General features: G+C 33.9%; 1 protein-coding gene across 1 annotated transcript in view; it reads right to left on the bottom strand.

Moving 5' to 3' along the window:
* The window catches only part of dhx32a (DEAH (Asp-Glu-Ala-His) box polypeptide 32a), a 16,629-nt gene extending 2,990 nt beyond the window's left edge, over positions 1–13,639 (bottom strand). Inside the window, exons 1-10 of the mRNA XM_059532823.1 lie at positions 13,348–13,639; positions 11,004–11,197; positions 9,610–9,982; positions 4,991–5,224; positions 4,777–4,870; positions 4,048–4,197; positions 2,319–2,510; positions 1,402–1,542; positions 1,115–1,305; positions 1–31 (exon numbers count right to left, since the gene is read on the bottom strand). The exon at positions 1–31 is cut by the window's left edge and continues 160 nt beyond it. Of these exons, the coding sequence (XP_059388806.1) occupies positions 1–31; positions 1,115–1,305; positions 1,402–1,542; positions 2,319–2,510; positions 4,048–4,197; positions 4,777–4,870; positions 4,991–5,224; positions 9,610–9,982; positions 11,004–11,197; positions 13,348–13,596 (1,849 nt within the window). The 5' untranslated portion in view covers positions 13,597–13,639. The remainder of the gene's footprint in view (positions 32–1,114; positions 1,306–1,401; positions 1,543–2,318; positions 2,511–4,047; positions 4,198–4,776; positions 4,871–4,990; positions 5,225–9,609; positions 9,983–11,003; positions 11,198–13,347) is intronic.
* Between the last annotated feature and the right edge of the window lie 682 nt (positions 13,640–14,321).

Below are 14,321 nucleotides of genomic sequence, written 5' to 3'. Positions count from 1 at the left end.
AATTCCCCGAACCGTCCACATCTCTGGCCATCTGAGGGACACAGGAGAGCTCCAGAACACACAATCATGACTGACACTTCAAACTCAAGCCCTGAGGAAAAACAGTTTGGACTAAGTTTTTGTACTAACAGCTATCAGTTTTTTCTTTTTTAGAAAACTATTTATTAAAATGGAAATTTAAATAAATAATAATAAAAAATAACATTATGAAAATGACAAACAATAATTATAATTAAAAACAAATGAAACTTTACTAACAGAAATGGACACTGGACAGTGGAATGAATAAATAAATAAAAATGAATGAATAAATAACCAAATTGTCTTTTAAATAAATATAAATACGGCTAAGAACTTTCTGATAGGTTATGAAACTTATACAAATATTATAAATGGACCTCAGGCAAACAAACAAACAACAATTTTTTTTTTAAATAATGCAAATACGGAAATATAATTCAAAAATATTTCTGAAGCTTTATTTGCACACTAAGTGGACCTTAAGGAGATTAGTAAATGAAATAAAATGAAATAAATACAGCACCTGGATAAATATTAAACGAACCTCTGGGGAATGAGTGAATAAAATAAAAAGTTAAAATACAGCTCAAAAAGGTTTATGAATGTTAAACCTTACTACCATTAAAAGTGGACCTCAGAGAAATTAATTAAAAAAAAAATATATTATATATATATATATATATATATATATAGCTCAAAATGTAATAAAATAAACAATGAGTAAATAAAACAAAAAATAAACGAGTAAATAAAACTATATTATTTTTAACTGAGTAAATAAAACAATATTTTTAAACTGATTAAATAAAACAATAAATAAAAAATAAACAATAAATAAAACAATAAATAAAATAAAATATATAATGAGTAAATAAAACAATAAATTAAAAAAATTTAACTGAGTAAATAAAACAATAAATAAAAAATAACTTATCAAAATTAATTTGACATGAACCGAGAGAAATGAACCAAGAGAAAACATGAGTAAAAAAACAAAAAAAAAAACACTACATTTATACATCAGTTAAAAATACATTACGACATTAAAGAAAAAACTTACTGCATATGTCCATAAGAACGTATGTTTTCAGACCTGCATGAAGAAGCCCGCGAGCAGCGCTCTCTTGATGTTGAGTGCGTTGGTTTTGGTGCCAAAGGCTGCTTCTGAGATGGGCAGCTCGATGCGTTTGAGGACGTCTGTGAGTTGAGCTCTGATGGCGTCTGCAGTCTGCAAGGCATCACAGCACAGGAAGTACTCCTCACACCACTGCTCCTGACTGAGACCTGACACACACACATACAGACAGACAGAGAGAGAGAGACGCTTAACACACTCTCACTCTTCACCTGAGCACTCATGAGAGGAAGAGCGGTGCTCACATGGTTCCCTCTGGCTGCGTTTGAAGGTGTTGTAGATGTTGATGAGGGTGAAGTGGTCACCTTCTGGATGCTGGAGCTTCATATGACAGCGCATGACTTCTGTTACCATGCCAACGGGAGGATCGATGAAGCAGCTTGGTGCTGATGGAAACAGGTGCATGAAGACGGATCGAGTGTGAGTGTGTTTTTAAAACATATCCATACCTAGCATAGTTAGAGATTCATTTAGGTACACTGCCGCTTGTGCATTAATAAAATACTTCACTATCAAGAGTCCTGAAAGAACATGGAAATGATGCCACGAATCATGATGATTTGTAACTTTAAATATATTTATTCTGAACAATATATTTATACAAGTTCTTTTCTAGAAACTATTCATTTCAAATTTTTCAATTCTAATAATTAGTTTTTTTTCTAATAAATAAATACCTGAATAAATAACTCAAAAAATATATATATATACACACACACACATAATTGTATCAATATTTACAATTAATGTATTACAAAAAAAAAATCAACTATATATATTTCAGTTTTTTTTTTTACATTTAGTTTAATATTATTAATACACACATTTATATAGTTAAATTTTATTAATAATAAATATGCATAACATGCATAATAATTCATTATTTTAAAATGTAATCTAATATTATAAATAATATATAAAATACGTAATTTATTTCTTTAAATTAACTTCTCTTTATAACCCATCCATGTCTTTAATTAATAATACATATGGATAATATTCATATGATATATATATATATATATATATATATATATATATATATATATATATATATATATATATATATATATATAAATGAAAATATATATAACACATGGCTGACTGGCTATTAGTCATTGGAAATCAGTTAGCCACATTTTACAGTGTGTTCAAGCTTTACCTGTTAGCATTGCAGCAATGGTTAGAATCTCGCTAGCGCAGTCAAACTCACAGGACGCTAACAGAGCCTTCGCCATCTGTGGATCCAGAGGAAGCTCTGACATGATGATGCCCATCTCAGACAGGTTTCCATAGTTGTCCAAAGCAGCGAGATAATCAAGCTCCTCCAACGCCTGCATGAGGCCCTCGGGATCTGGAAGTGCAAATCAAAGCAAAAAACATGCAAATGTGTCCTTCCACAATTTATTAAATGTGTTAACTAATGAAACAAGTCTGGGCAGTTTTCTCTGGTATTTCTAAAAGACACTGAATGAGACCTTCTCTTCCTGTGTATTGTGTGTGTTTGGTCACTAATGAATTTCTCTCTTTCTCCTCTGAGCTTCCCACCATCCAGAAACAAAGAGTGTAAACCCAGCAGACAGAAGAGCTCTCAGTTCAGCAAATGCACACATGACCGAACGCCAGTCAGAAACCAGAAACCCATCCACACAGTTTCAAAATAGCAACAATTATAGTCTACAGTGATACTTTACAGGCTAAACCTGCCACGTTCATTAAAAACTCTACCTCTTCTAGGTGAGCTATCAATGGTGTTTATTATGGAAGCTTGGATAAAAAAATAAAACAATGAAAAATTTTAAAAAGATCATTCTCTCTTTTTTCCCCCTTTGCAATTCAGAACTGAAAGATATAAGCTCAGAATTGTGAGATTTTGCCAGATATAAACTCGGAATTGCAATATTTTGTCATATTTAAACTCAAAATTTCGAGATTTCATCAGATATAAAGTCAGAATTGTGAGATTTCGTCAGATATAAACGCAGAATTGCGAGATTTCGTCAGATATATAGTCAGAAAGTCAGAATTGTGAGATTTTGTCAGATATAAACTCAATTGCGAGATTTTGCCAGATATAAACTCAGAATTGCGAGATTTCGTCAGATATATACTTTAAAATTGCGAGATTTCGTCAGATATGAAGTCAGAAAGTCAGAATTGCGAGATTTTGTCAGATATAAACTCAATTGCTAGATTTTGTCAGATATAAACTCAGAATTGCGAGAAATTTTTCAGACATAAACTGAATTGCGAGATTTTGTCAGATATAAACTCAATTTCGAGATTTCGTCAGATATAAACTCAATTGCGAGATTTTGTCAGATATAAACTCAATTTCGAGATTTCGTCAGATATAAACTCAATTGCGAGATTTCGTCAGATATATACTCAAAATTGCGAGATTTTGTCAGATATAAAGTCAGAATTGTGAGATTTTGTAAGATATAAAGTCATAATTGCAAGATTTCTTCAGATATATAGTTAAAATTGCAAGATTTTGTCAGATCTAAACTCATAATTGCAAGATTTTGTCAGATATAAACTCATAATTGCAAGATTTTGTCAGATATAAACTCAGAATTGCAATATTTTGTCGAATATAAACTCAAAATTTTGATTTTGTCAGATATAAACTCAGAATTGAAAGAAAAAGTCTGAATTCTGTTTTTTTTTTACTCACAAAAAAAAAAGTGCATGTGATTTGTTTTTTATGACTGAAATGGGCTTCCATAGTTTACTGATATTCTACTCATTGGTAAAGCTGAATGTAGACAACCCTCTCTTGAGTTTGCAGAAAGGCGCTATAAAATAAACTTATTATTGTCATCATTATTAGAGCTCTCATATGCCACTGTGAAATCCTGGTCTGAATGAAATGAAATCTGACCCACCAGGTCTGCTGATGAAGTCACAGTGTCTGATCCCGGCCGTCTCCATCCTCTTCAGATAGAGCGCTGTTGACGTGATGTTGGACTCCAGAATGCGAGGAGGGATCTCAGCAGGCAGCTCGATGTCCTCAGGATACAAACAGAAGCACTTCCCTTCAAACAAACACATTCAACAGTGATTCACTACTGACAATTACTCTCCACTGAGCAGCCAAACAAATGCTGTGAAATTACATGCAACTGATTTAAAGCTTAAGTGCTTTTTATTCCTCTTCAAAATTTTTCATCACGCTTAACGGAGAGCTAATTTTAATCACTTCTTAGGTTTTTGGAAATTCATTTTCTTACAGTACAATCTGATTATAATCATAAAACAATGTATAATAATAATAATAATAATAAAAAAAATTTATAATATAATCATTTATTAAATAATAAACATAATATTAAATAATACTAATAAATTATAAAATAATGTATTAAATTATATTAAATATAATATTAAATAAATTAATATGACATTAAATGAATTAAGGAATAAAGACAAAATATACACTTCTTTTATTCATTCATTTTGTATATCCACTTATGTATAATTTATGTTTATTTATTTAAAATGCAACCAACAGTAATGACATCAGTAATGACAGTTTAATGGAAATCACAGTTCGGTTTGCAAATAAATGTAAAACATTGCAAACCGAACTGTGATTTCCATTAAACTGTACACACCTGTTGATCCGGTCAGTCGTTTACGGATTTCTGCTTGACATTTACTGATGGGTCGGATGACCTCTGAACTGGCTCTCACTCGTGGGTTATACACCTACAAACAATACCATGAATTTACAGTCACAAGACTGCTAAAATACATTTGCAAAACAGTGAACTTTTTGAATCGAAAAGCTACAAAACCAACAACGAACGCAGTTTTCAGCACACTCACTAATCTTTTCTCTACTCCAGTATCGATGACAAAAGTAATGGTGTCCACCGGCCAGAACAGGTCCTCTGATTGGCTACAGGAAACGAAGACCCGCCTACTCATCTGTGGGCTTTCTGTGATTGGTGAACACATTACAGAGTATCCAGGACACAGAGGAACTACTCTCAGTTCTCCCAGAGATGCACTCATCCTGGATGCGTCTTTAGAGAGAATATTACAGGCACAGAGCACCTCCTGAAACACACACACACAAGCTTTTGATTCGCCACTGGAGAGAACAGTTGTTTAGTGCACTTCTCGTTGACTTTTTATTTAGCAATTGTCAATTTGCTCATCATTATAAACAAAAGTGCAGAAAAGATTCCAGAGATTCAGCTTTTGCAAAAGAATGGTTTTGTTTTTCATGCTACAAAGGGTCTTGATTGTCTAAACTGTACAAAGCAACAAGCAAATTCATAAACAGCTGTAAAAATAGGACTGCTTTTATTTCCCCACAAAATATGAAGACCAATAATCAACAGTAATTTTGTTATGATATAGCAGCTTCATCATCTAATGAGTTACTGTTTTTTTATTTAAAGGCTATTTACTGTACATTATGCAATTTTTGCACAAACATATGTACATGAACAGCATTAAACAGTCTGTGCAAATAAACAGATGCAGCTTCTGTTCTACCATCTGTTGATGTTGAAAAAAGTGATTGGTAACTGTCTGTAATATTGTGATTGATTAAACTAGTTAAATCTATGTATGTTTCATTAAAGTGATTTTACAGTGCAGAGTGGAAGAGCTGAGTGGACGTATTCATTCAGACAGACTCTGCTGACCGTGCTGAACACAACAATGTCATTGTCATCACGGAGAACACTGTGTTAGTGCTGTTCACTACAGCAAGCATCACTACTGCTACTACTAAAGGTTAAGATTACTTGAACAACATCCAACCCCATTTTCTGTGTGCAACTAGTTCCCTTGCTGGTGTGCTGTTAGGTTACTTGAAGATGGGACTCATATTTACACATAGAATATCACAAAAACATCTGAGAACAGTAAATACAGTAAAGAAATTTATACTGTACAAAATAATGCCATTGCTATCACTGGAATTAATTACATTTTACAATATGTTCAAATAGAAAACAGCTGATTTAAACTGCAAAATTATTTCACCATATTACTGTTTTTAATTGTATTTTTGCTCAAATGCAGCAGTGGCTAAGACTTTTTTCAAACACAAAAACTTGTAAACATTAGTGTACCAGACCAATTAACACAAATGCTCTTATCTATTAGATCAGTGAGCTGGATGCATTCAGTCATGCAGCCATGAATTAATTTACTCGATCATTTATTCACTCAAGCATTCACTCACTCAAGCTAGGGCTGGACGATTATGGCCTAAAATCAAAACCTCGATTAATTGAACATTTTACCTTGATTACGATTAATGAACGATTATTTTGTTTCTGTTTTTTTTTTTTTGCCCTCATAGTTCAGTGACAAGGTTTGTACTGTAAATATGGTGAGATATTTTTCCCTATTGAAAGAGCGATCTGACATCATAGCTCACTATCAGCAGTTATTTAGTTATTTTATCTACGTTCGTAACATTTCTTAAAGATTATTGCTCGGTGTAAGAGATAAATAAAGATAAGATACAGCAACCCTCTACACACACCTTGGCAATATAATCGCCATTGGCTAGTAAAAATTGTTGTTTACTCGCCAGACTGATATACTATTTTACACACACACACACGTAAATATATATATATATATATATATATATATATATATATATATATATATATATATATATATATATATATATATATTCTAATCAGTTTATCTTGTAAAATGGCACAGCTTCTTAAATCTTAGCTTCTTATTCAGTCAGTCAAGCATTATATTTTGGTTAAGCACTATTTAATTATAGAACTTGTGATAGTGATTAGAACTAAAACTTGGTAACCATAAATGAATGCATATTTGTCATTTTAACTGAACTTAAGACTGGTGGTGATGCTTAAGATATTAAGAAAGCCAGTGATTTACTCGCAATGTAGAGGGTTGCACAGCACCAGTACGAGTGATTGTGTGTGTAAATTAGTCATACAGTCTCTATATTATTGTAAATAGCCTAGTTCCTTCAAAAGTAGAAAAATATGCTATAATAAGTTTTGAGATTCTAAGCTACTTTAGTGATAAATCACAGGACAGAGCTGACAACTAATTTCTGCGTTCCTCTGTGCACGCGATCTTCACAGCTACTGTTTATATGAGTGTTTGTGCCACAATGCAGCTGCGCGAACATGGTAGCTCGATATAATAATACACATCCGACGTCCAAACCATAAAACAAATACAACTGACAAAGTTTAGTGAAGACGCAAGGTTCACCGCTCGTGCGCCATCACTATGTGTTGAACCGGCGTTCACCTCCGTGTTTTGCTTTTATGCCACTGACTGGACAGGGCAGATCATGTGGCTACACACGCGCTAGTATGCTTTTGAGGGGGAAGTATTAACAGGATTAAAAAAATGAAAAAACCGACATGGGAAAATTACGTCGGTTAGAGGTTCTGAATTTCGGTTTCGTTTACTTTTCGATGAATCGTCCAGCCCTAACTCACGCATTAATTCACTCACTCACTCAAGCATTCATTCACTCACTCACTCACGCATTCATTCACTCACTCACGCATTCATTCACTAACTCACTCACGCATTCATTCACTAACTCACTCACGCATTCATTCATTCACTCACTCACTCACTCACTCACTCACTCACGCATTCATTCACTCACTCACTCATGCATTCATTCACTCACTCACTCACGCATTCATTCATTCACTCATGCATTCATTCACTAACTCACTCACGCATTCATTCATTCACTCACTCACTCACTCACTCACTCACGCATTCATTCACTCACTCACTCATGCATTCATTCATTCACTCCCTCACGCATTCATTCATTCATTCATTCACTCACTCACGCATTCATTCATTCATTCACCCACTCACTCATTCATTCATTCACTTACTCACTCACACATTCATTCATTCACTCACTCACTCACTCACGCATTTATTCACTCACTCACTCACTCACTCACTCACTCACTCACTCACTCACTCATTAATTCACTCACTCACTAACTCATTCACACATTCACTCACTCACTCACTCACTCACTCACTCACTCACACATTCATTCACTCACGCATTAATTTATTCACTCACTCACTCATTTATTCACTCACTCACTTACGCATTCATTCACTCACTCACGCATTCATTCATTCATTCATTCATTCACTCACACATTCATTCATTCACTCACTCACGCATTCACTCACTCACTCACTCACACATTCATTCATTCACTCACTTACGCATTCATTCACTCACTCACTCACGCATTCATTTATTCACTCACTCACTCACACACTCACTCATTAATTCACTCACGCATTTATTCACTCACTCACTCACTCACTCATTAATTCACTCACTCACTAACTCATTCACACATTCACTCACTCACTCACTCACTCACTCACACATTCATTGACTCACTCACTCACGCATTAATTTATTCACTCACTCACTTACGCATTCATTCACTCACTCACTTACGCATTCATTCACTCACTCACGCATTCATTCATTCATTCACTCACCCACTCACTCTCACGCATTCATTCATTCACTCACTCACGCATTCATTCATTCACTCACTCACTCACGCATTCACTCACTCACTCACACACACATTCATTCACTCACTCACTTATGCATTCATTCACTCACTCACGCATTCATTTATTCACTCACTCACTCACTCACTCACTCACTCATTAATTCACTCACTCACTCATTAATTCACTCACTCATTCACTCACTCACTCACTCACTCATTCACACATTCACTCGCTCATTAATTCACTCACTCACTCACTCACTCACTCACTCACTCATTCACTCATTCACTCGCTCATTAATTCACTCACTCACTCATTAATTCACTCACTCGTTCACACATTCACTCACTCACGCATTTACTCACACATTCATTCAGTCACTCACTCACTCACTCGCTCACTCACTCATTAATATACTCATTCATTCATTCACTTCAGTAATATACTCATGCATGAATTTATTAATTCACTCAATCACACATTTATGCATTCATTCACTCACACAAACATTCACTCACTCACACAAACATTCACTCACTCACACATTCATTCATTCAGTCACTCACAAATTCGTTCATTCAGTCACTCACTCACTCACTCACTCATTCATTCATTCACTTATTAATATACTCATGCATTAATTCATTAATTCACTCAATCACACATTTATGCATTCATTCACTCAATCAAACATTCACGCATTCATTCATTCACTCACGCATTCATTCGTTCATCAAATATTCACTTTTAGTGAAACTCTCCAGCTCTTGGATCATTCCAGGTTAATGCTCGTTAATTGTCCAGATAATTTAATAATAATAATGCTTTAATTATTGCTACAATAAATTGTAAAGCATAAAAGTTCACAAGTTGTTCTAATCCCCTAATACACTTCATCTCACCTGCTCTGAAGCTAGAAACACAGCTACGTCTCCAGGCTCTCTGGACCGATGGACCTCCAGCGTGAGTCTCAGAGCTGAATGGAAGCTTTCAGCTCTGCTGCTGTTGCTGTGGATCACTTCAACGGCGCACGGGGCGTCCAGGTGCAGGTGTGGGACGTTCCCATAATGCGTGAGGAGCGTGTCTGAAGCAGGCGGAGCGGACAGGACCACCACCCTGAGCTCAGGCCGATGGAGAAGCACCTCTCTCAGCAGACCCAGCAGAACATCTGTGCTCACGGTCCTCTCATGGGCCTGGTCTATCACCAACACCCCATAATGCTCCAGCAGGGGCTCTGACATCATCTCCCCCAGCAGGACATCATCAGTGCAGTACCTGCAACCAGAACGCCGTTTTAGTTTTGACATTTAGGCTACAGATAAATATGCTAAATATATAGATGTAGAAAGATGCATAATTGTACAAAGTTCTATCTATATTATTCAACAAAACCTAATATAATACTTCTTAATATAATATAATACTTCTACATACTTCTAATATAAAATAAGACATTTGATTAGACATATTTCTGTAATAAAACAAAATAAGATTTATTTGACTGGAGATGAATTTACAAAGAAAAAAATTATTTTATTAAATTTTATTATGTTTTTTATTGATATGCTTTAAACAAATTTTTATAATAAGGAAAGACATTTAATTAGATGTATTTATAAAATAAATATGGATATATTTTTATATTATATATTTTTTAATTTCATTTTATTAATTTATTTTTAGTCATTTGACTAGACATATTTATAGAATAAAATGACATTTAATTAGACATTTCTTTATAAAATAAAAGACATGTTTGATTAGACTTTTTGTATTATGAAATCAAATAAGATATATATATATTTATACCTTTATGTTTTTATGAATGTTTTAGACTATATTTCTTTTGTTTTGTATTGATATATTTTAGTCATATTTGACTATACATATTTCTATGATAAAATAAGACATTTGATTAAACTTTTATAAAATATCTATTTGTTATTTTATTAAAAATAAGTTCTGACGTATTTGAAATTTGAATATTATAGTTTTTATTGTTTTAAATATTATTATTATATTTCTTTTAAATTATTATTACATTTTAAAGTCTGGTAAAATCCAAAAATTAAATAAAAATAATGCCTCCCTGACCTCCACTGAGTGCGTTTATAATAAAGCAAAAAGGCTTCAAGTATTTAAAACATTTCAGAAGATGGCAGATTCTTCTCATACTTTAGCTGCCAAAGCACAAAACTAAAATATCACCAACTTGAAAACTTTTGGTGATAGTGAGCATTTCAGTTGTGTTTTTTCACACTTTTGAGGGCTGCATGCATGCGAGGTTCACTCAGACCTGAGAATAGTATCGTTGGAGCAGCATGTCTCCAGCGGGATGCTGTATCCGATCTCGTGCCCGATGTTTATGTCCATCTCGTCTGCAACACGGAGAGCCAAATCGACCGCCTGTCGTCTCTGGATCTGACTGCACACCACCACACCGTGCTGATACTGAGCAGACAGACAGAACTCTGCACACCATTGAGGGATCTGAAGACATGGACACAAGCTATCAGCATCTGGATGCAGTCGATTAGATTACAGAACCTGCATTAAGAAAAAAATTATAATATAATGAGATGATTTCAGTATCCTGTGGATGGCTTTCACAATCAGACCTGTCCTTGACTTGTTTTACAGCTGCAGGTTTAGACCTTCAGCCTGAGCAGATCAGGTGAACTGAACAGATGCAAGATTTCTATTTCCACTTTACACATAATGCACAAATCATCATGTGCAATATGCAAAATTTGCCTTGATGCCAAATTGACACTGATCGGTAACCTTTCAGATGATAAAACATAAAAAAATAAAAGATAAAAAAATCACCACTTTTTATTTTATTATTTTCTATTTTTATTTTAAGACAATCAACTTAATATTATAAGGAAATGTTTATTTTATTATTAATTATGTCTAGTCAAATATATGAAACACACACACACACACATATATGGAAATGTGTCTGATCATTATTAATGACATAATTAATAACTCTTATTAATGTCTGGTCAAGTAGGTAAAAAATGAATGCATAAAAGAAAATTATTACTTAAATTTATTATATATTATTTTAAAATGAAAACGTCTGATCTAATGTCTTGTTCTAATTAAATTTATTTAAATATGTCTTATTTTAAAAACAGATCCATCAAAAATATAGAATTTTATTATCTAAAAGTAAAAATGTTTTATTTGTTTTTATCAGTATTACAGTTTTCCAGTATCCTGACATTGTAAGTATTAAGTATTATTAAGATATTTATATATTGAGAAGACAAATATTTTGATCTGTTCTGTTGGCAGATTTTTGTCACTTGTTTACCCTACCTTTGGAATGATTATGACTTTTAAATGTTTTTGAAAGAAGTCTCAAGTCTGCATTTATCTGATAAAAATACAGTAAGAATTGTAATGAAATATTATTACAAACTTTTCTACATTAATATTTTGTACAATGTCATGCAACTCCATGATCCTTAAGAAATCATTCTAATATAATGATTTACTAGTTTAAAATAATCAACTGTTATTGGTGCTCTATTATTAACATTATAGGTTCTTATTTTTATCAATATTAATATTGGTTGATATTGCAACACATAAAAATAAAAAATAAAACTTTTTTTCCTATTATTTCAAACTTTTAGTAGTGTATATCTAAATAAATGGATTATTTCTTATTTTCTAAAAGCATTTTCTTTTCTTTTACAATCGCTGAACTCAAATGATATTAAAATGAAAGCAGAGGCAAGAAGTCCGTCACGACTGACCAAACCATCAGCTGAAGGCACACTATTTGTTCACAGGATTGAACACAATGGTTGCAGCTGACTCACAGCAAACAGTCTTTCATGACACAGAACTGATGACCTCTCTTTAAATGTCTAGTAAAGTATATTTGCACAGATTATAGACTATATGATCAGGCCACATGACTTCAACCATGCATGTCTGAAACTCATCTCATATACAGGCACGAACTGTTTCTTGTTGTCTATTATGATGTTCAGTTTCTGGAATTTCTGGAATCTGAATTGAATTAGATGTTGAACTGGAATGCAATGGAGGAATTTACTGATCAATTAAATACAAATACAAGCTTTGCAACAAGACATGGATAATAATTACATCATTAATATGGGTTCATTATGCCTAATTATTCCACAGGCCTCTTTCTCAACTGATGAGGCATAACACGATTAGCCAGATTTTAATTTGCACAAAGTGAGAATAACTAAACAGGTAATAATTAAACAATAATGCATGTGACAGGCCTCAGTTATGTTCAGTAGCTTATTGATTTCCATAGTAATGAGGAGCTTATCAATTAAAGTTGAAGCTCTCAAACTCTGAAGTTAGTGTTCATCATGACAGCCAGGGCTTATGTTTCTTCAGGCTATATTTAGTGCTTCTCAAGCATTATTAGAACAGATGCTATATTTACACACTTTCTTAAGATTCTCCTGAAATCTGAGGTGTCTCGTAACTTAGCATTTCAACATCAGGCAATTATTCCAGATAAAAAGGAACTGCCAAATTTACATATCTTGAAGTTCAGACATCTGTCTGGCATCTTACCAACAGCAAAAAGTGGTGGAAACTTGATGAATGAGCATGCATACATCTCAAAAACTCACCTGTGTGCTTTTGCCAGTCTTTGTTGTGCCTGAGACTATAATAATCTGATTATTTTCCAGCAAAGTCATGAATTCATGTCTGTGTTTCCAAACAGGCAGAGTTCTCCTCTCCTGCAGGAGTCTGTAGTATCTGGAGGAATGTGGCAGTCCATCAAACTGATTGAGCTCCAGGTCATCTCCAAACCCAAACAGATCATCAGATTCCTCTCTCTGGAGCTCTCCTTCTGAGATCTCGCTGTTTGCGGTCATAATAAGCAGCTGCGCGCATGAGATTATTGTAATAAATTAACAAACTCACTCCAGTGAGGACCGATCAAACAAACGCTTTACTCCTCTGTGCTCGTGCATGTGTCAAAACACCCTTAAAACCTCCGTGAAGTTGGATGTGCGTGTGCTGGAAACCCCACGATACTGGGAACAGCTGCTCTCTGGCACTGCGCTCTCGTGTGCGCGCTCGGGACAGGGAGTGCGGTCGTGAACGCGGACGCACGACGTCCCGTTTAATCTATAGCCACAATAAATGCTTTATTATGTGTATGGGTTAATCAGTTAAGTTACTACAGGTATTTCACTTGTAGTTTAATAACATATAGATATGTTTATAACACCTTAAAGGGAATAATCTGCAGAAAAACAGAACAGAAACTCTCTATCTCCACATTGTCCTGGTCATTTTGGGATTGTTGACAGTGTCATCTAGTGGTAGAGTGCTGAAGGCTGATCTGTTGTATCAAATTTGCTAAATTAATAAAAATTTTCATTTTTCCTTACATTTGAATGATTATGACCATCTATCTATCTATCTATCTATCTATCTATCTATCTATCTATCTATCTATCTATCTATCTATCTATCTATCTATCTATCTATCTATCTATCTATCTATCTATCTAGCCTTCTATTGGAGTTCAGATTTTGTCATTGTGCAGAGATATATATATACAGTACAGACCAAAAGTTTGGAAACATGACT

Source organism: Carassius carassius, chromosome 40, assembly GCF_963082965.1.
Source record: "Carassius carassius chromosome 40, fCarCar2.1, whole genome shotgun sequence".
Taxonomy (NCBI): Eukaryota; Metazoa; Chordata; class Actinopteri; order Cypriniformes; family Cyprinidae; genus Carassius; species Carassius carassius.
Note: the sequence above shows the minus strand (reverse complement) of the source record. Positions and strands in the feature narration are given on the sequence as shown.